Below are 22,652 nucleotides of genomic sequence, written 5' to 3' on the forward strand. Positions count from 1 at the left end.
AAGTACCCTATTGGTATATTTAGGGCAAATAGTATCATTTTGGTGATAAGAAAAGTTTCTGATATATTCCATGCTCTACCTTCACTGAGCAAGAAACCATTCTTAGAACATACCATCAATTCCACCATTCTACATTTTTACTCATGTTTTTTCCTCTGCCTAGAATGGGTCTTCTGTATTTTTACGAACTATTGAATAATTTATTTTTTTTTAAGAAAAATGTATTTATTTGTTTTTTATTATACTTTTAAGTTCTAGGGTACATGTGCACAACGTGCAGGTTTGTTACATATTTATTCTTTAAGGACCAGCTCAACTAACATGCCTTCTGTGAATAAAGCTCTCCTACCATCTAGATAAAATTAATCACTTGTTCCCTGATATTCCCACAGGACTTTATCTATCCCGCTATTAGAACATTTACTCTATCATAATTGTGTTTTTAGCAGTGTGTCTATTTACCCTCCTTGACTGCATAATACTTATGGACAGAGATTATTGATTTGTGTGTCTTAAAATCCACAGCATCTCACAGAATGATTAGCCTGTGGTATGCACTTGAAAGTAAGAGTAAATAGGCCGGGCTTGGTGGCTCACGCCTGTAATCCCAGCACTTTGGGAGGCTGAGGCAGGCAGATTACGAGGTCAGGAGACACCATCCTGGCTAACACTGTGAAACTCCATCTCTACTAAAAAAAAAAAAAAAAAAAAAAAAAACTTAGCCGGGCATGGTGGTGCGCACCTGTAGTCCCAGCTACTCGGGAGGCTGAGGCAGGAGAATGGTGTGAACCCGGAAGGCGGAGCTTGCAGTGAGCCAAGTGCCACTGCACTCCAGCCTAGGTGACAGAGCGAGACTTCATCTCAAAAAAAAAAAAAGGCAAGTAAGAGTAAATAAAGTGGTGAAGTTAGGATACACATCCAGCTTGCCCACACCTAACAAAAGCATATGTTTTCTAAAAAATATATATATTTAAAATAAAATGAGGAAAATGATCCAGGGAGGTAAAAGTTCATTAACATTTTAAAAGCTTTACAGAAAGATTCAATATCAGTTCTTAAATAATAAACATTCTTGGTTTTTTGTGGGATTTTTTGCTTATTTTTTTTTTTAAAGACAGGGTCTCACTCTATACTCCCAATGGAGTACAGTGGTGTGATTCACGGCTCACTGGAGCCTTGACCTCCTGGGCTAAAGCAATCCTCCTGCCTCAGCTTCCTGAATGGCAGGGACTACAGGTGCATTCCACCACACCTAATTTTGTTTTGTTTTGTTTTTTTGTTTTTCTGTAGAGGCAAGGGTCTTGCAATGCTGCCAAGGCCGATCTTAAACTCCAGGCCTCAAGTGATCCTCCCACTTCAGCCTCTCAAAATGCTGGGATTATAGATGCAAGCCACTGCACTTGGCCCTTGGTTTGTTTTTTGTTTGTTTTGAGACAGGGCCTCGCTCTGTCACCCAGGCTGGAGTGCAGTCATGCAATCGCAGTTCACTGCAACCTCCACCCCCAACCCGGGCTCAAGCGATCCTCCCACCTCAGCCTCCCGAGTAGCTGGGACCACAGGCATGCACTACCAAACCCAGCTAATTTTTTATATTTTTAGTAGAGACAGGGTCTCACCATGTTGCCCAGGCTGGTCTCAACCTCCTGAGCTCAAGTGATCTGCCCGCCTCGGCCTCCCAAAGTGTTGGGATTATATGCACAGCCTGTTTTTAAAAAATAATTTTAAAACATTTGGCGGGGCACAGTGGCTTGCGCCTATAATACCAGCACTTTGGGAGGCCAAGGCAGCTAGATCACTTGAGGCCAAGAGTTCAAGACCAGCCTGGCCAAGATGGTAAAACCCCATCTCTACTAAACATATAAAAATTAGCCGGGTGTGCTAGTGCACACCCATAATCCCAGTTACTCAGGAGGCTGAGACAGGAGAATCGCTTGAGCCCAGGAGGCGGAGGCTGCAGTAAGCCAAGTTCACGCCACTGACTCTAGCCTGGGTGCCAGAGCGAGACTCCGTCTCAAAAACAAAAAGCAAAAAACAAACAAACAAAAAAATCACACACACATGCAAACACACAAAATAATCTTACAACATTCCAGGCTTTTGGTTTCAAGACAGCAAACTGAACCCTTCCATTTACTTTCCCACTCTTGAAAATTTTCACTGAAATGACAGAAAAAAAAACAAACAAACAAACAAAAAAAAACACTGGCTGGGCACAGTGGCTCACATCTGTGATCCCAACACTTTAGGAGGCCAAGGCAGGAGGAGCTCAGGAGTTTCAGAAGAGCCTGGGCAACGTAGGGAGATCTTGTCTCTTTAAAAAAAAAAAAAAAAATTAGCTGAGTAGTCATGCAAATCTGTAGTTCTAGCTAATCAGGAGGCTGAGGTGGTAGGATCACTTGAGTCCAGGAGGTCAACGCTGCAGTGAGCTGTGATTATGCCACTGCACTCCAGCCTCAGTGACAGAGCAAGACCCTGTCTTAAACAAAAAAAAAATAAAAATAAAAATAAGAAAAAAGCATTTAGAAAATGTTATCATCAAAAAAGCAAAAAGTGAGAAATTTCTAGAAGATGTGGAACATGAAGTCTCATATTGATAATGCACAAGCTGATCAATGTCAAACAATGAAAAATTCAATGTGGACAAAAGGAGATTCCAAATAATCTAACTTTGGTAAAAGATAGGTTGCCCCAGCAGTGCTATAGAAAACATTCAAGCTTGGAGTGGCAGGAGTAGGAATGTACAGGTCAAAAGCAGCAGAGAGAAGTATAACAAAGCAGTTGGGCTCAGCTTCTGCCTCCACACTCTGTGAGATTCACAATGGTGGCTAAGTAAAAGGGAGATGCACCACAGTGGGCACAAGGGATAATAGCTTTACTAACTTTAGACTATTACACAAATACAAGGAACAAGAGCGCTCAGCTGTGAAATTCCCTGAAACGCCCTATCTCCCCAATGGTTCTTCCCTACTTCTTCAGAAGGTGCTCCTAGAATGTTTTTTTTTTTTAATTAATATACTTTAGTGAGGCTATCCTTTGAGCTCCCATAAACTTTTGATCACATACTTTTAGAACTGAAACTGCTTGGGCACATAACTATAACATATGTATATTTACTTACAAGTTAGTCTATCATTCTAATACACTATAAAGCATACTTTTTTTAAATTAAAAAAATGCATATATAATATATATATATAGTTTGTTTTTTGCCCAAACTGAAGTGCAGACTGAAACCTCCACCTCCTGGGTTTCAGCAATTCTCCCACCTCAGCCTCCTGAGTAGCTGGGACTACAAGCACGCACCACCACGCCCAGCTAATGTTTGTATTTTTAGTAGAGACAGAGTTTTGCAGTGTTGGACAGGCTGGTCTTGAACTCCTGACCTCAAGTAATCCTCCCACCTTGGCCTCCCAAAGTGCTGGGATTACACGCGTGAGCCACCACGTCCAGCTTAAAGACATGGGTATGAACACTCTGTACACTTTAATCTCACAAGAAGCAGCTAAAGGAGGAGGCCAGTCATGAAGAGTCAGCAAGAAGCAAAACAAAGGACTTCAAGCACTCAGAGTCCCCAAATACAGAGCAGCTGGCCTCGATCTAACATCATAATCAGACGTGGGGCTTTACTACACATGGACTCATGTAGCTCTGTGCTCTCATTTTAGAGGACCCAGTTTACTACCGGCTTGACCTGAACCTGCCAGCTCATTCCACACACACTACATACAAAAGTAAAGTCTGCATTTTTAGATCCTTGCATTTGAGTTCAAGGAAAGCTCATCATTGCATGTGAGTTCAAGGAAAGCAGTCAGGAAATAGAATAGGGACTAAAGAACTGCTGAGAAGAGTCCATAACAGATAACAATACTCAATAATCTAGACCAGGCTGGGCAGTGGCTCATGCTTGTAATCCCAGCACTTTGGGAGGCCGAGGCAGGCAGATCACTTGAGCCCAGGAGTTCAAGACCAGACTGGGAAACATGACGAAACCCCATCTCTACCAAAAATACAAAAAAAAAAAAAATTAGCCAGGCATGGTGGAGCGCACCTGTAGTCCCAGCTACTCAAGAGGCTGAGGTGGGAGGATCGCTTGAGTCTAGGAGGCAGAGGTTGCAGTGAGCCGAGATCACACCACTGCATTCCAGCCTGGGGTGACAGGAGTGAGATCCTATCTAAAAGAAAAAAAAATTTTTAAATAAAGAAATAAATAACAATCTATTTACAATATGAATTGTGTGTGTGTGTGTGTGTGCAGTGAGGGTTGCTTAACGATGGGGATACATTCTAAGAAATGCATTGTCAGACAATTGCATCATCGTATGAACATCATAGAGTATACTTGAACAAACCTAAATGGTATAGCCTACTACGCACCTACACTATATGGTACAGCCTGTTGCTCCTAGGCTACAAACCTGCACAGCATGTTACTATATTGAATACTGTAGGCAACTCTAACACAACTGTTAAGTATTTGTGTATTTAAACATATCTAAACATAGAAAAGGTACAGTAAAAATATAGTATTACACTTTCATGGGACCACTGTTGCCTAAGTGGCCCATCATTGAAATGTCATTATGTGGCACATAACACTGTATTTATCTATATAAACAGAAAGAGATATACATAAAACCATCAAATACTGTTCTAGGCACTTTACACAGATTTTCATTTAACTCTCACAACCTCTGAAGAAATAATGTTACCATCATCATCCTAATTATACAAATGAGAAAAATAAGGCAAAGAGATTAATTTGTCCAAAGTCAAACAGCTACAACTGGAACTAATGCAGGCAGCGTGGCTCCAGTGCCCACACTTCTAAACCACCACACATTACTGCCCTATAATAAATGAGGTTTATTTTTCCTGTATCCAAGTGAAAGTAATTCTACTTAATAAAAAACAAGTTTTATTTCTTAGTATCCAATACCAAAAAGGATAACTTGCTGATTAGTTTTTGGCTGCCACAAACACTTCACTTACTATAAATAACACTTCAATTTGCTAGGAAGTACAATAAATGCTAACTCTACTCACATTTTTTTCAAATAAGATAGACAATATATTCATAAATAGGAGGCACAGAAGAATCAACAGAAGTGAGTATTATACCAGAACAAAAGTGGTTTGGAAAAAAGAAAAAAGTGGAGATTGGTTCACAAGGTATGGTGAACTTAGCTCTTTATGATTTTGCTTTAAAAATTTGCACATCCACACAAAAAGCCTTTCATCATCCAAAAAGACCTTATCAGAACTTTTAAATTTATGAATTACCAAATCAGGAGACTAAGTATAGTATTTGTCAGAAGAAACAACTTTCCAGAATTTAAAATTTTTATTTCATCAGATTTGAATCTGTATTTGACAGAATGACAACTAACAAAACCAAGGTATCTAGTGGTACTTATTGCTGAAATGCTAGAAACTCTTTCATTCTTTAAGATCAAGTTATTCTGACTACAGGCTATTACTCTCTTGCTCCTAAAAAAAAGTGTATGTAAAGTTTATGTAAAAGTTATCCTCCTCTAAGTTTCAAGCTACGCATGATATATACCACCTTCCTCTCTCTTTGCAATAGTTTCCTCATGTTCTTACTTAATCCCTGGGGCCAACCTCTTACCTCGTTTTCTCAGTAAAACTTGCTTACATTGCAATACAACATTACCTGGGAAGCTTATTTTTTAAAATACTGATGATTTAGAGTAGGCCCAGTCAATTAAATCAGCATCTCTGGAAGGGGTTTCCAAGCACTGTCTCCTCACCCTTTTTTTTAAGCTCCACAGGTGACTCTAATGCGCACTCAAGACTGAGAAGAAAGATAAGATGAGTAGTCCCAGTTCCTTAATATACCGGATACCTGACCTCCATATCCCAACCTTTGTCTCATACATTATGAACCTATGACACCAAATTGTCGTTAGTGATCTCCATATAGCCTACACAGGTTGAGCATCCCTAATTCAAAAATCCAAAATCCAAAATGCTGCAAAATCTGAAACCTCTTCAGTACCAACATGACTCTGCAAGTGGAAAGTTCCACACCTGACCTAACATGATGGGTTGCAGTCAAAACTCAGTATACGTTTTATTTCATGCGTAAAATTATTTAAAGTATTTTATAAAATTACCTTCAGCCTATGTATATAAGCTGTACACAAAACATAAATGAATTTTGTGTTTAGACTTGGGTCCTGTCCCCAAGATATTACACATACGCAAACATTCCAAAATCTAAAAAAATCCTAAATCTTAGTCCCAAGCATTTTGGATAAGGGGTGCTTTCAATCTGTAATTCCCTATGCCTTTCGCTCCTGCTGTTCCTTCTGCCCAGGATTCCTACTCATTTCACTCAACAACTTTGTGGATTATCCTTGAATCCCTTTTAGTCGCCATCACAATGATTCTCACAGAGGTTAAATAAATGCCTGCTGAAAATTATTTTCAAGAAGTCCTCTGCCACAAATGTAGAAATGTGAAAGAAGAAAGAATATCCCTACTGCTGTAGTAGGGATATCTGAATAGCTACTACGAAAAATTCGAAGTGGTACATTGTTGGATTATCAGCAAAAGTACAGAAATATAGAGAAAATATGCAACAACATTCACACTATGGTGTCAAAAGTCACATATTTCAAGCAGTTAAATGATACCTGGTCAAAAAGTTGTTTGCCAGTTGTATTGGGCTGAATGGCAAATTCCAGCTCAGCATCCATTGTAGTTACTCTTACGTTGATCTGCAATAAAAATAAAATGAATGATAAGTAGAAAAGAGAAGTTATTAGGCATGAGAAAACTTTTATGATTTTATTAAAGTGATAAAGTTTTATTGTAATAAGAAAATCTATTTGAAAAACAAAGAGCTTATAAAGTCCTCATTTAGGAATATCTATTGAATACTTAACATATACTGGACACTAAGCTATGGGCTTTCCATACTCTCATTTAGCCCTTGCTATAATACTAGGAGATATTACTTTTATTTCTATAGAAATGCAAAGAGTTTCCATTATTCACCTAAGGACACATGCTTATTAAAAGGCAGAGCAAGAGCCAGACATGGTGGCTCACACCTTTAGTCCCAGCACTCTGGAAGGCCAAGGTGGGAGGATCTCTTGAGGCCAGGAGTTTGAGACCAGCCTGGGCAACACAGCAAGACTATGTCTCTACGAAAAATTTAAAAATTAGTTGGATGTGGTGGCATGTGCCTGTTATTTCCAGGAGGCTGAGTTGGGAGGATCACTTGAGCCTAGGAGTTTGAGGGCTGCCGTGAGCTATGATTGTACTACTGAACGTCTGCCTGCACAACAGAGCAAGACCCTGCCTCCAAAAACAAAAAGGCAAAGCAGGTATTGAAATTGAGGTCTAACTCCAAATTCTTTGAATGTGATTAACTATGCCATATTTCTTTCAACATAAAAATCAGATTTCATTTTATTCATACTGTAAATACATTCTTCACTTTAGGAAAGCATTTATCTACAGTGCTTTATTTGCTAGACTCTATTTTTTTGTTGTTTTTAGAGACAGGATCTCACTACGTTGTGCTCAGGCTGGAGTGCAGTGGCCATTCATGCGTGCAATCATGGCACACTGCAACCTTGATCTCCTGGACGCCAAGTCTATACTCCCACCTCAATCTACCAAGTAGCTAGGAGCACAGGCGTGTGCCACCATGCCTAGCTCCAAACTCTATTTTAAATAATAATTTTATCGTGTAAATACCTTTCTAATATCTCAAAAACTTAACATATCTTACCAAAATAATTTTTACCACAGAATAGCATCTTCACCTAGAATTCTTCACGTGATCCAAATACATCTTTTTCGCTTTTTAAATTATTTTATCTTTTATTATTTCTCCTTTAATTTTCCCATACTTCCTTTGTTGTTTCTGTATCTATTTTCTAACAATCTTTACTTTTCCCTTAACCAGTATAAACCTGCAGCGATTTCTACTAACATTGTTTCTGTAACAACTGTATTTAAAATTTTATATTAATGTGTATTACTGCATTTGTTTTTATGTATCTTTTTCCATCAGCCTGTAGGTTTACTGAGGACACAGCTTGTGCCATTTTATCTTTCTAACTTTAACTCACACTATAAAAACTCTAAATCAGAGTTATTTCCCCATATGTCTAACAATCACAACCTCAGCACGTTTTAGCTTTCACCTGGAATAACTTCTGTAATCAAATCTTACAGATTCATCCTTCTTTAAAATCTTATTTTTTTCTTTTCTAAAACTGTATCTTATTAAGAAATGATATATACAAAACATGTATCATATGTAAACAATGAAGAAGAATAAAATGAAACCCATAAATCTACCATCCAACTGAATAACAAGAAATGGTAAATAATGTTGCATATATCACTGTATTTCTTCTTTGTAAATACCAACAGGTAACCACTAACCTAAATTTTGTGTTATTCTCTTTGCTTTTTTAAAAAAATGCTTCTAACATAAATATATGTATCTATATGTAAAATAGCTTCATTTTTCTTGATTTTTAGCTGTATTATAACTGCACAATATTTGTTGATCAAGTTTTCTTTCTTGATGTGGGCAATGCTTACACGGGTATATTCACTTCATGAAAATTCATCAACTACACACTTTTTTTCCCTGTTGCCTAGGTTGGAGCTCAGTGGCACAACCCTAGCGCACTGCAGCCTCAACCTCCTGGGCTCGAGCGATCCTACCGCCTCAGCCTCCTGGGTGGCTGGGACCCCCATACCATTTGGTATGTGTATTCCACTTCAATAAATTCTTTAAAATTGCAGTATATTAGTTTAATTTTTCACAATATGTTTCTAAGATTCCCTGATGCTTTTGTCATTAGAATTTTCACTGCTATGCAACAGTCTGAATGTGGCCAAACAAAAATTTACTCACCCATTTTACTGTCAATGAACACTGTCTCCAATTTTTTGGCTATTAAGAACAATACTGCTATGAACATTCTTGTACATGTCTCCGAGTGTCAGAATTTCTCCAGAATATAGTCAGAATTCTTGAGTAGTAAAGTGTGCACACCTTCTACTTTTACCACATAATGCTGAACTGTACAATGTAACTGCGTCAACATATACTCCCGTAAGCATTGTATAAGAATTCTTGCTGTTCTCTATTTCCAGGAACAGTGGGCATTATCAGATTTATTAATATCTCACAATTCAGTTAGCAGAAAACGGTATCTCAATATGGTCTTAAAGTGGGATCCTCGATTGCATTTCTGTATATGGCGCGTGCATACAGAATTTTAAGATGGCCCCTGGTGTCATGCTCATGATTATGGTGCATTACATGATTAAAGGGATTTTGCAGAAGTACTTAAGATTACTAATCAGCTGACTTTAGAACAGGAAGATTATCTAGGAGGACCTAAGCTAATCAATTTATCTGGCTGGTTGCAGAATAAGTTACACCTTGATTTCAGCCTTATAAGACTCTGAAGCAGGGAACTCAGTCACATCACCCCAGATTCCTAACCTATAGAACTATGGGATAACACATGGGTGCTGTTTTATAACACTAAATTTGTAGTAATTTGTCACAGACCAATGGAAAACTAATACAATATGTTTAACTGACCACTCATTCTCATCTTTGAATGTTCACACATATGGCTTATTCACCTATGGGGCTGTTTTTTCTTACTTTTACTTAGGAAGTCTTTATATATTCTTGATACTGATCCTTTGTCAGTTATTTCTTACAAAAGAACCTCCCATATTGTGGTTTGTCATTTTACTGTCTTCATAGCGTTCCTTTATGATAAACTGACATACTTAATTTCAATGTTGAACTTATAAATATTTTACACACAGATATCAATTTTTTACCATCTTTTTTTTTTCCCCCAAGACAGCATCTCACTCTGACGCCCAGGCTAGTGTGCAGTGACGCGATCTCAGCTCACTGCAACCTCCACCTTCCAGGTTCAAGCAATTGTCCTGCCTCAGCCTCCCAAGTAGCTGGGATTACAGGTACGCACCACCATGCCCGACTATTTTTTGTATTTTTAGTACAAATGGGGTTTCACCATGTTGGCCAGGCTGGTCTCGAACTCCTGACCTCAAGTGATCCACCTGCCTCAGCCTCCCAAAGTGTTGAGATTACAGGTATCAGTCACTGTGCCTGGCCAATTTTTTCTGTCGTCCTTAAGAAATCCTTCCATACAGGCCAGGCGTGGTGCCTCACACCTGTAATCCCAGCATTTTAGGAGGCCGAGGCAGGCAGATTATGAGGTCAGGAGATCATCCTGACTAACACAGTGAAACTCAGTCTCTACTAAAGAATACAAAAAATTAGCTGGGCGTAGTGGCGAGTGCCTATAGTCCCAGCTACTCGGGAGGCTAAGGCAGGAGAACTGCGTGAACCCAGGAGGCAGAGGTTGCAGTGAGCCGAGACTGCACTACGGCACTCCAGCCTGGGCAACAGAGCAAGACTCCGTCTCAAAAAAAAAACTAAAAAATAAAAAAATAAAAAAATAAAAAAGAAATCCTTCCATACTCTGGAGTCATAAGGATATTCATATATTTCCTATTTTGATTTTCATAATTTTCAATGATTTTTGCTTATGATGTTAGAGGTCCAATTTCATTTTTCAATCTCCATATGAATGAAAATATGGGTTTTTTTAAAAATCCCAACATCATTTATTAATTAGTTTATTTATTCTCCAAAGTCTGTGCTGTCACAAATCAAGTATCTGCATAAGTGTGGATCTAATTTTGTTCCACTGGTAAATTAAACTACTCTTTTTTTTTTTTTTTTTTTTGAGACTGAGTCTGGCTCTGTCGCCCAGGCTGGAGTGCGGTGGCCGGATCTCAGCTCACTGCAAGCTCCGCCTCCCGGGTTCACGCCATTCTCCTGCCTCAGCCTCCCAAGTAGCTGGGACCACAGGCGCCCGCCACTTCGCCCGGCTAGTTTTTTTGTATTTTTTCGTAGAGACGGGGTTTCACCGTGTTAGCCAGGATGGTCTCGATCTTCTGACCTCGTGATCCGCCCGTCTCGGCCTCCCAAAGTGCTGGGATTACAGGCTTGAGCCACCGCGCCCGGCCAAACTACTCTTAATATCATATTGTCTTAATTAGTATTTCTTTAAATAAATCTTGATACCTGGTAGGGCAAGTCTCCATTATTCTTCAGAACTATTTTGACTAGTCTTGGATCATTATCTTTGCTCTTGGCTCCATATAAAACTGTGAACTTGGGCTGGGCACAGTGGCTCATGCCTGTAATCCCAGCACTTTGGGAGGCTGAGGCGGGCGGATCATGAGGTCAGGAGATTGAGACCATACTGGCTAACATGGTGAAACCCTGTCTCTACCAAAAATACAAAAAAATTAGCCAGGCGTGGTGGTGCGCGCCTACAGTCCCAGCTACTCAGGAGGCTGAGGCAGGAGAATGGCGTGAACCTGGGAGGCGGAAGTTGCAGTGAGCCGAGATCATGCCACTGTACTCCAGCCTGTGCGACAGGGCGAGATGCCGTCTCAAAAAAAAAAAAAAAAACTGTGAACTTTACAAAATACCATTTATGATTTAGTATTGGAACAACACGAAATTCTTCAGTATCTTTGGGTAAGAATTAACATTTTTATTAATACAGACTCTATACATGACTATGGTTTTCTCACTTTACATTGACTTAGATCTCCTTTAATGACTTTCAAAATCTTTTGAAAGAAGTGCTTATAATTTGCTCCATATAAATCACTTTACTCATTTGTCAGATATTTTCTCCTAGATCATTATGGCTTTGTGAGTCTTGTAAATATGGGTCCACAGTTCCTATTCCATAATTTTGACATCTTAAAAGCACTGACACCTGAAGATGAGTTAAGTTTGAGCAAAAATCTGACATGAAGTGATACAAGACTATCACTTGTAGTGAATTAATTTATTCCATTTCAAGCAACTATTCACCCATTAAACTATAAAAATATCAATGTTTCAGAGGTGACGCCATAGACCTTGATGGGAGTTTCATGATATAATGACATATGCACATAATATATTATACATTCATTGTTCTAAAATCCAAAAACTTCCACATTCTGAAACTTATCTAGCTTCAAGAGTTGTTTCCGGCCGGGCGCGGTGGCTCAAGCCTGTAATCCCAGCACTTTGGGAGGCCGAGACGGGCGGATCACGAGGTCAGGAGATCGAGACCATCCTGGCTAACCCGGTGAAACCCCGTCTCTACTAAAAAATACAAAAAACTAGCCGGGCGCGGTGGCGGGCGCCTGTAGTCCCAGCTACTCAGGAGGCTGAGGCAGGAGAATGGCGTGAACCCGGGAGGCGGAGCTTGCAGTGAGCTGAGATCCGGCCACTGCACTCCAGCCTGGGCGGCAGAGCGAGACTCCGTCTCAAAAAAAAAAAAAAAAGAGTTGTTTCCTCCACAAGGCAAGTTCTATACTTCCAGAATCTTTAATGAATCAACAACAGACAACTGATATCCAACTGCGCATAATAATTTTGACTCTTTAAGGAACAATAAACACTCTCCACTCAATTATACTGGCAAGGAGTTTTCCAAAGTAGCTGTAAACGTTTACATTCCTAACAGAAATACAATGAAGTCACAGCTGCTCCACATCCTTATCTACACTGGATTATATTATCAGTCTTTTTTTTGTTGTTATTTTTTTGTTTTGTTTTGAGACAAGTCTCGCTCTGTCACCCAGGCTGGAGTGCAGTGGTGCGATCTTGGCTCACTGCAACCTTCGCCTCCTGCGTTCAAGCGATTCTCCTGCCTCAGCCTCCCGAGTAGCTGGGACTACAGGAATGCGCCACAATGCCTGGCTAATTTTTGTACTTTCAGTAGAGATGGGGTTTCACCACGTTGGCCAGGCTGGTCCCAAACCCGACTTCAAGTGATCCTCCCACCTCAGCCTCCCAAAGTGCTGGGATTACAGGCGTGAGCCACTACGCCTGGCCTACCAGTCTTTAATATAGCTTCTTTTGTGAAATATCTGCTCAAATATTTTGCCCACAAAAAAAAAAAATTCTGAGTTGTGTTATTATTGAACCGTAAAAGAACTTTATGTGGCAAATTATTTTATCCCATTGTCTTGCCTTTCCGTGTTCTTATTTCTATCTTTCAGTAGCAAAAGTTTTTAAGTCCAACTTTTTCTAAATGGTTCAGATTTTCTGTGTATTATATAAAATTTTAAAAATTTTAATATATAAAAAATTTTCACCTACTCCAAGGTCACAAAGATTTTTTCCTATGTTTTCTTCTAGATGTTTTACAGTTTGGGCTTTTGCATGTAGGTCTATAATCCATTGAGTTTATGTTTGTAAATTGTGAGACAACAGTCAATGTTCATGTTTTTCTGTACGGATAACCCTTTGTGCCAATACCATTTGTTGAAAATAATTATAGTTCTCCATTAAATTGTGTGACAGCATTGTCAAAAATCTAATGAATACATATGTGTATGTATGTGTGTTGGTGTATTTTCATTTCGCTGATTCTATTAATCTATTTATTCTTTCATCAGTACCTCAATGTCTTATTTAGTGGCTTAAAAATAAACCTTGAAATCCAGGAGTGTAAGTTTTCTTTTTTTCTTTTTAATTGCTTTAGTTATTCTGTGCACATTCTGGCATATCCATATATTAATATATTTTAGAATCAGCTAGTCAATTTTAATCAAAGAAGACTGCCTGGATTCAACTGATTGGAACTGAATTTCATTTATGAAAACTTTTATGGAGAACTGACATCTTAATACAACTTTATAAAGATCTCTATGCATATTTTATAGTTCTCTACATATTTAAATCTTTAATTTCTTTTTTTTTTTTTTTTTTTTTTTTTTTGAGGCGGAGTCTCGCTCTGTCACCCAGGCTGGAGTGCAGTGGCGCGATCTCGGCTCACTGCAAGCTCCGCCTCCCGGGTTCCCGCCATTCTCCTGCCTCAGCCTCCCGAGTAGCTGGGACTACAGGCGCCGCCACCACGCCCGGCTAATTTTTTTTTTGTATTTTTAGTAGAGACGGGGTTTCACTGTGTTAGCCAGGATAGTCTCGATCTCCTGACCTCGTGATCCGCCCGTCTCGGCCTCCCAAAGTGCTGGGATTACAGGCTTGAGCCACCGCGCCCGGCCTAAATCTTTAATTTCTTATAGCTAGTTTTCAGTGTAGAGATCTTGTACAGCATTTGTACCTTTATTACTAAATATGTCATGCTTTTTAATAACCAAACTAAATAACCAAACTACTTTTATATTAAAAAGGCCATTTTTTAAAATACAATCTTGTATTTGGCAATCTTGCTAAATTCAGTTATTGGTTCTAGTAATTGTTTTGTAGATGTGAGGATTTTCTACAGAAACAATCATGTCATCTGCAAATAGGAAATTTTCTTTTTGATCTGTATGCCTTTTTTTAAGTCTTCTCTCCCGCTAACAAAGCACACTTTGCGACCTGCTGAGTCTTTCAGTCATTCCAAAGTGTTATCCATGCTAGAAAATCCCAAAAATGATAACTAATGACTTTCTTTAAAATTATAATTGGCCAAAAGAAACATTCCAGAAAACAAAAACAACTTACTTTATTAGATTAAGAACAATTACACCTTAAGAATAAAGGAATAAACTTTAGTCAAGAACCAAATAACTATAAAACTAAGTAAAATAATCACAAGTATACCCTTAAATAAAAAAATCTAAGACTATATAGTATCAGTATGGGTATCAATTGCATCTAAAGTAGAATTATGAGAAAACTAAAATTCATAGATCTTTCTGACCTCTCATTACTTCCTCCCATTTAACAATGTTACCATTTACTGGGCACTAAATATATATATCAGATTCTTCTAACCCTTGCCATACTCCCTTGGGTAACTAATTATATTCCCATTTTATATGTAAGGAAATTAAAAATTGGATAGATTGAGCTAAATTAACAAAAGTAACCCAGATTAGTGGCAGAACCAAGGTAAGAACTTAGTTTGACCTTAGAACTCATGACCACATAATACTACGCTCTGGTCACATTAATTTAAAAACAACAGTCATATCAGTGCCTTTTTCTTCCAACAACTCTACCAACATTCTTTGCCTTGTTCCAAAACGAATTTAATGATATCTTATTATGTAGATACTGTCAAATGTAATAAAATACACTTACTGGTTTTGGCATTTTCTTTCTCTTTTTGTTACCTTCTTTAAAAATTCTTCACTTCTATGAATTATGTTGTCACTTTCTGTTAAAAAAAAAAAGCATAAGGTATTATCTTTTTATATAAGGTTTCTGTTTTAACTATAATTTGTGTAAGATATAAATAAAAATATTTGAAAAGGTGGATTTAAAGTAACAAGGAGTGATTTCATTCTAATTTTCAATGTCTTCTACTAGCATTGCACATTCCCTAAAAAGACTAAAATCCAAGATTAAAAATACCGCACATCTCAAGTAACTTGGTATAAACACACTGATCTACCTAGAAGTTTTAATTTAATTACAGACAACAAAGAACAAGGAAACATCATTGCTTAGGGCCCAGAAGCTCGCTCTCTGAGTCAGGCTCATCTCTGTATCCAAGATGTTAGAGAAAGGAACAATAAAAGTGAGGACAGATGGATTCAGATTCTGAAGAGCTTAAGAACACTTTTTCAATGTTTTTTTTTCTGTAATGCCAAAAATAAAAGGAAATTCTGATTAATGTAATCTGCAAAAAAATGGAAGAAACTAATTTTTATTTTTATTTTTATTTATTTATTTTTTTTTTGAGACGGAGTCTCGCTCTGCCGCCCAGGCTGGAGTGCAGTGGCCGGATCTCAGCTCACTGCAAGCTCCGCCTCCCGGGTTCACGCCATTCTCCTGCCTCAGCCTTCCGAGTAGCTGGGACTACAGGCGCCCGCCACCGCGCCCGGCTAGTTTTTTGTATTTTTTAGTAGAGACGGGGTTTCACCATGTTAGCCAGGATGGTCTCGATCTCCTGACCTCGTGATCCGCCCGTCTCGGCCTCCCAAAGTGCTGGGATTACAGGCTTGAGCCACCGCGCCCGGCCAGTAATTTTTATTTTTTTAAAGACAGGGTCTCATTCTGACATTCAGGCTGGAGTACAGTGGTGACATCACAGCTCATTGCAGCCTAAGCCTCCCAGGTTCAAGTAATCCTCCTGCCTTGGGCTCCTGAGTAGCTAGGATCATAAGCACATGCCACCATGCCCAGCTAGTTTTTTTTATTTTACTTTTTCGTAGAGGCAGGGTTGCCCTATGTTGCTCAGGCTGTCTCAAACTCCTGGCCTCAAGCAGTCCTCCCAACTGTGCCTCCCAAAGTGCTAGGATTATAGGCATGAGCCACCGCACCTGGCTTATTTTTTCTTCTTGTAAGTTTGAAAATATGAATAAAGAAAAATATGAATAGCTTATTCACCCAATGTGTATGAAACAGGCAAAACTCTGCACACTACCAACCTGCATTCAGCTAGACACGGTGGCTCACATTGGTAATCCCAACACTTTGGGACCTGTAATCCCAGTAGTTTGGGAGGCCAAGGTGAGAGGACTGCTTAAGCCCAGGTGGCTGAAGCTGCAGTGAGCAGTGATCATACCACTGCACTCTGGCCTGGGCAACAGAGCAAGGTCCTGTCTTAAAAACAAACAAATAAACAAAAAAAGTTACTGATTGCTGTTTAAAATGCCATAACTAAGGCTGGGCATGGTGGCTCATGCCTGTAATCCCAGCACTTTGGGAGGCCGAGGCAGGAGGATCATTTGAGGTCAGGAGTTTGAGACCAGCCTGGCCAACATGGTGAAACCTCATCTATACCAGAAATACAAAAATTAGCTGGGCATGGTGGCAGGTGCCTGTAATCCCATCTACTCAGGAGGCTGAGGCAGGAGAATCACTTGAACCCGGAAGGTGGAGGTTGCAGTGAGCCGAGATCGTCCCACTGCACTCCAGCCTGGGCGACAGAGCAAGACTGTGTTTCCAAAAAAAAAGAAAAGAAAAGATGCCATAACTAATAAAAGAGAAATTCTCTGTAAGTTATAATAAAAATGAAATTTAGGTAAGGCCACTTCCCAAATTCTACTCAATCACAAGTAATTGATTACCAATAAACCTCTTCAGAGGAAACTTCCTCCTGAGATTTTTTTCTTTTTTTTGAGATGGAGTCTCGCTCTGTCGCCCAGGCTGGAGTGCAGAGGTCGCAGTGGAGCAATCTTAGCTCACTGCAACCTCTGCCTCCGGGGTTCAAGCGATTCCCCTGCTTCAGCCTCTGCAGCTGGGATTACAGATATCCACCAACACACCCAGCTAATACTTGTATTTTTAGTAGAGAAAGGGTGTCATCATGTTGGCCAGGCTGGTCTCAAACTGAGCTCAAGTGATCCGCCAGCCTGGTCCTCCCAAAGTGCTATGATTACAGGCATGAACCACTAGGCAATGAAATTCTGTTGGAGGTATAAACCCCTCATTTCTTAATTCTTATCATTTCCTAGCTTATTCCCATCTACACTCACCTACCTTCATGAACCTAAATGTATTTCAGTACAATTTTTAAATTCTATACCCTTTTTTCATCCCAACTACTATTACTGCCTTAATTCAGGTCTCATCATCTCAGGTCTTGATTAAAATAGCCTCCAGGCCAGGCGCAATAGCTCACATGTGTAATTCTAGCAATTTGAGAAGTGGGAGGATCACCTGAGCCCAGGAGTCTGCGAGGAGCCTAGGCAACAGGGCAAAACCCCATCTCTACCAAAAAACAAACAAACAAACAACAACAAGAAAAAACTAGCCAGGCATGGTAATGGAAGGATTGCTTGAGCCTGGGAAGTGCAGGTTGAAGTGAGCTGAGATCACCAAAGCACTCCAGCCTGGGTGAGAGAGCAAGATCCCGTCTCAAAAAACAAACAAAAAATGAGCTATAACCTATTGGTTCAGCAAAATTGCTTCATCTCATATTTCATAGAACAATTTTATTTAAATTCTTCACACATATATAAGACGTGTGTCTGCATCAAAACTTTGGCCATTTTTTGAATCATAATAGTTTAGATTACATAAGCATTTGTTTCAATCAGTAATATGATCACTAAAAGTTTTATCCCAAGCCAAAATGGTTTGTCCTAAGTTACATGAGCAATAAATGGCCAAACTACAAGTCTTTTGACACCCAGCATCCAGAGCTCTACAATGTATTAGCCTGTCTTCCTCTTTTTTGATAGGAAAAGACTGCTAACTAATTTCATTTGTAGAAATATACCTGAAGAAAATATTAATATGTACAATGCTACAACTACAAAGACTAATTATAGTACAATTTATAAAACTATATGTAAAACTGGGAGTTTAGCTAGGTCAATCATGGTATATCTTAGGATCCACAAGCTCACAATGCAGCCCATCAAAATGTTATAGAAAAATACTAAATGACATAGGAAGATATTCACAAACCACTAAGTATAAAGGCAGGTAATAAAACCATCCATAGTAGCCAGGCATGGTGGCTGACACCTGTAATTCCAGCACTTTGGGAGGTCAAGGCAGGAGGATCACTTGAGGGCAGGAGTTCAAGACCAGCTTGGGCAACAAAGAGAGACAGTGTCTCTACAAAAAATAAAAATAAAGCAGGCATAGTGGAGCGCACATGTAGTCCTAGCTACTCAAGAGGCTAAGGCAGAAAGATCACGTGAGCCCAGAAGTTTGAGGTTGCAGTGAGTTATGATCACGCCACTACAATCCAGCCTGGGCAACAGGGCAGGACTCTGTCTAAAATCTAAAAAATAAAACATTAAAAAAAAAAAAATTCCATAGAATACCATCACTTTTTTTAAAAAAAAGGAATGAATGAAAAGACCAGAATGTTTATATTCTAAAATATTAACAGGCTCGAAGAATTAAAATGAAATCTGTAAACTTGTAAATGAAAATGTAGAGGTTTTGTAATAAACTAATTTCTTTTTTTTGGATATGGAGTCTCGTTCTGTCACCCAGGCTGGAGTGCAGTGGCGCGATCTTGGCTCACTGCAACCTCCGCCTCCCAGGTTCAAGCGATTCTCCTGCCTCAGCCTCCCAAGTAGCTGGGATTACAGGCGTGCACCACTACATCTGGCTAATTTTTGTATTTTTAGTAGGGACGGGGTTTCACTATGTTGCCCAGACTGGTCTTGAACTCTTGACAACAGGTAATCCGCCTGCCTCAGCCTCCCAAGATGCTCACAGATATGAGCCACCGCGCCTGGCCTAAAAAACTAATTTCTTACAATGAAAAAACAGAATTATTCTAAATAAGTAAACTAACGTTGGACCCATAACTTCACCATGTCATTTAATAAAATGTAAGTAACTTAATATTTTTCTCAAAAAGAAAGCAGGAGCAGTGGCTCATACCTGCAAACCCAGCACTTTGAGAGCCTGAGACAGGTGGGCTGCTTGAGCCCAGGAGTTCAAGATCAGCCTGGAAAACATAGCAAGACCCCGTCTCTATGTTTTTTAAAAAATAATTAAAAAAAAAAAAAAAAGATACTTGAAAAAAATTCCAGTTTTGGAAGAATAACATAATATGACTAAGAAAGATATATAGGTTATAATAAAAAAGATAAATATATTTTATTTTAAATCTCTACATAGGTAAAATAAATACCAAAATAAAAAAACAGTAGAAAAATCTGCAACAGTATAATAAAGCTGTTATGCAAAGTAATCAAATGGTTAAACATATAAAGACATTGCTCAGATTCCACTCCGTAAACAGTTCAATAAGAAACTTCGCCAACAAACCTTATGTTAAAAAAAACACACAAACGTTCTACTGATTAAAACTACAAGTGTTTTACCAATGATATACTCATTAAACCAGCAAAATAAATATTAATTATTCATGGCAAGGTTGACGAACAATGTTGGCAAACAAGTAGATAAGTATTGTAGGTGTCACCATATATTGGCTCCACATTTCTATAAAGTAGAGAATACATAACGAAAGCTACACAGCTTTTTTCAATATGAAATTCTGCTTTTGTAATAAATCTCCCAGAAGATATTTCTTCCCCCAAACTAAATATAAAAGAAAGTAATCTGTATCAAGATATTCACAGCAGCATTCTTTACAATAGCCAGTGATTACAATAACCAAAGTAATGTCGACGCTATTTGATAACATTATGGACTGCTCCGGGGTTGTGGGAGATTTTTTGTTTGTTTGTTGGTATTATTAAAACAAACTCTGTGAACATTTAGGTAAGGTAAAGTGGAAAGGCAGAATATGTAACTACCCATCCATCAACACGGAACAACACAGGTATTATTAAAAAGGGCTGTCTGGGTACACACTTAGTACTTAACAGAGTTTTGTTAAGTTTCTAATTTTAAAAATCAGAGATTAGAATTTCAAAAACATATTTCATGAAATTGCTTATACATATTTTGTATTAGCTTATATATATAACACACAGATGTAAAAATTCTACCTTAAATTTTTCAGGACAAAGCTATGTACAAATGCTATTAAAACCTAAGTTTTTATACCAATTTAGTTATTAATGGAAAATATTTATATCAAGAGAATATTGTTGTCGGGCGCGGTGGCTCAAGTCTGTAATACCAGCACTTTGGGAGGCTGAGGCAGGCAGATCACGAGGTCAGGAGTTCGAGACCAGTCTGGCCAACACAGTGAAACCCCATCTCTACTAAAAGTACAAAAAATCAGCTGGGTGTGGTGTGTGCCTATAATCTCAGCTACTCGAGAGGCTGAGGTAGGAGAATCGCGTGAACCTGAGAGGCGGGGGCTGCAGTGAACCAAGATCGTGCCACTGCAATCCAGCCTGGGTGACAGTGTGAGACTTCATCTCAAAAGAAAAAGAGAATATTGTTTAACCTCAATGAGACATTTCTGGCTAGGCATGGTGGCTCACGCCTGTAATCTCAGCACTTTGGGAGGCTGAAGCAGGTGGATCACTTGAGGTCAGGAGTTCGAGACCAGCCTGGGCAACATGATTAAACCCTGTTTCTAGTAAAAATAAAAAATTGGCCGAACATGATGGCACATGCCGGCAGTCCCTGCTACTCAGAAGGCTGAGGCAGGAGAATCGCTTGAATCTGGGAGGCAGAGGCTGCAGTGAGCTGAGATCACACCGCTGCTATACTCCAGCCCGGGCAACAGAGTGAGACTTTGTCTCAAAAAAAAAAAAAAAAAGACATTTCTAGTCTATGAATATATTAGTATGCTTTTAATTGAAACTGGCATCTATTAGTAGCAGAATACATAATTTCATAAAATGTCACATGGAAAACAAAGAAACCTAGATGCATATCCTGGGGTTTCATCTCTAACTTGAAACAAAACCTGGTCTTTCAAATCTTTCCTTTCCTCTATTAAAAAAAGCATAAAAATAATAATAAAAAATAAGTTGCCTAAACCATTATATATCAAAGACATATTTATATATCAAATATTTGTATACTTCCACCCTTCCCTCATAAAAATAAAAATTTACTCCCTCCTCCCCACTCTTAATTCTCTTAATTTTAATCTGCAAGTTTATTGGTTTAAACTTAATTAAACCAATTAAATTAAATTCTTAATTTTCTCCCACTCTTAAATGTCTTAAAGTGGTCTTGCCCTGCCTCTTTTCCATACCTACTCCTCCTAAAGCAATATATTGTGCTCTTTTCCATACCTACTCCTCCAAAAGCAATAAAAGTGCAGTCATGGCAGCAACAAACCCAGCAAGTTGTGAGAGGTGCTGCCAGCCAGCAAACATCTCCCATTTCGAGAAAACCACTCACATGAATAAGTACTCAAACACATTGCCACACATTAGAGACAAAATAGCCACAATAAACATTCTCTCCTTTGTCTTTTAACTCTGAGGGTAACCCTCAAACAGTCTCCTTTCTACCTAATACAATGGAAAAATAGCCTCACGCTTAACACTTTGAGCTCTGTTAAGTCAGTAGCACAAGACTCCCACCTGTCAGGTGGTAAAACAGGTGTTATAAAGTCTAGTCCATGCAGTGCCTGCACTGAAGCATCAATAATTCATAGCAGATTGCCTGATTTTACTTTTGAGATACTCTTTTTCCTAAGCCTAATTTTAATTATTTTAATTTTTTTTGCCTTTTCAGACTTACAAATGACCTCTGAACATAATTGTGATCTCTCCAGAGACCAAAATATTCCAAGAGAACTCCTCTGCCAATTTACTGGGAGAAAGCAGCACAACAAACAACAATATAAACTGAATAAGGCAACTCTGGCAGTCCAATCAACACAATAATGGAATCTACTAAAGAAGTTCTTAATCATTTTATTTTTCCCGCATGGGCCCTGCTGGTGAAGCCTATGAACTCTTTCCAAGAAAAGTATTTTTAAATGCATAAAATACATGCACAAAATACAGAAAATTACAAAAGAAACTAATTACACTGGAATATAATTATCAAAACATAAAAAACACACTAATATATATACTTCTTTTTTAATACTTTAAGTTATTTTGACAGCTTTAACGTATTACAAACGTATCTACTGTTTCTATTAGAAACAGTCTCTGGGCTGGGTGTGGTGGCTCATGCCTGTAATCTCAACACCTTGGGAGACCAAGGCAGGAGGATGGCTTGGGGCCGGGAGTTCAAAACCAGTCTGGGCAATCTACAAAAAAACAAAAAAATT

The 22,652-nt window shown here is 38.8% G+C and overlaps 1 protein-coding gene across 4 annotated transcripts in view; it reads right to left on the reverse strand.

The window, feature by feature from the left end:
* The window catches only part of RDX (radixin), a 117,389-nt gene that overhangs the window by 84,684 nt on the left and 10,053 nt on the right, over window positions 1–22,652 (reverse strand). For 3 of the 4 annotated variants that reach the window (XM_025356184.1, XM_025356186.1, XM_025356183.1), the window contains exons 2-3: window positions 15,155–15,230; window positions 6,657–6,740 (exon numbers count right to left, since the gene is read on the reverse strand). In XM_025356184.1, coding sequence (XP_025211969.1) covers window positions 6,657–6,740; window positions 15,155–15,166 — 96 coding nt within the window. In that variant the 5' untranslated portion in view covers window positions 15,167–15,230. The remainder of the gene's footprint in view (window positions 1–6,656; window positions 6,741–15,154; window positions 15,231–22,652) is intronic. The other variant, XM_025356185.1, reaches the window with a different exon arrangement.

This window comes from Theropithecus gelada, chromosome 14 (assembly GCF_003255815.1).
Source record: "Theropithecus gelada isolate Dixy chromosome 14, Tgel_1.0, whole genome shotgun sequence".
In the NCBI taxonomy this organism is placed as follows: domain Eukaryota; kingdom Metazoa; phylum Chordata; class Mammalia; order Primates; family Cercopithecidae; genus Theropithecus; species Theropithecus gelada.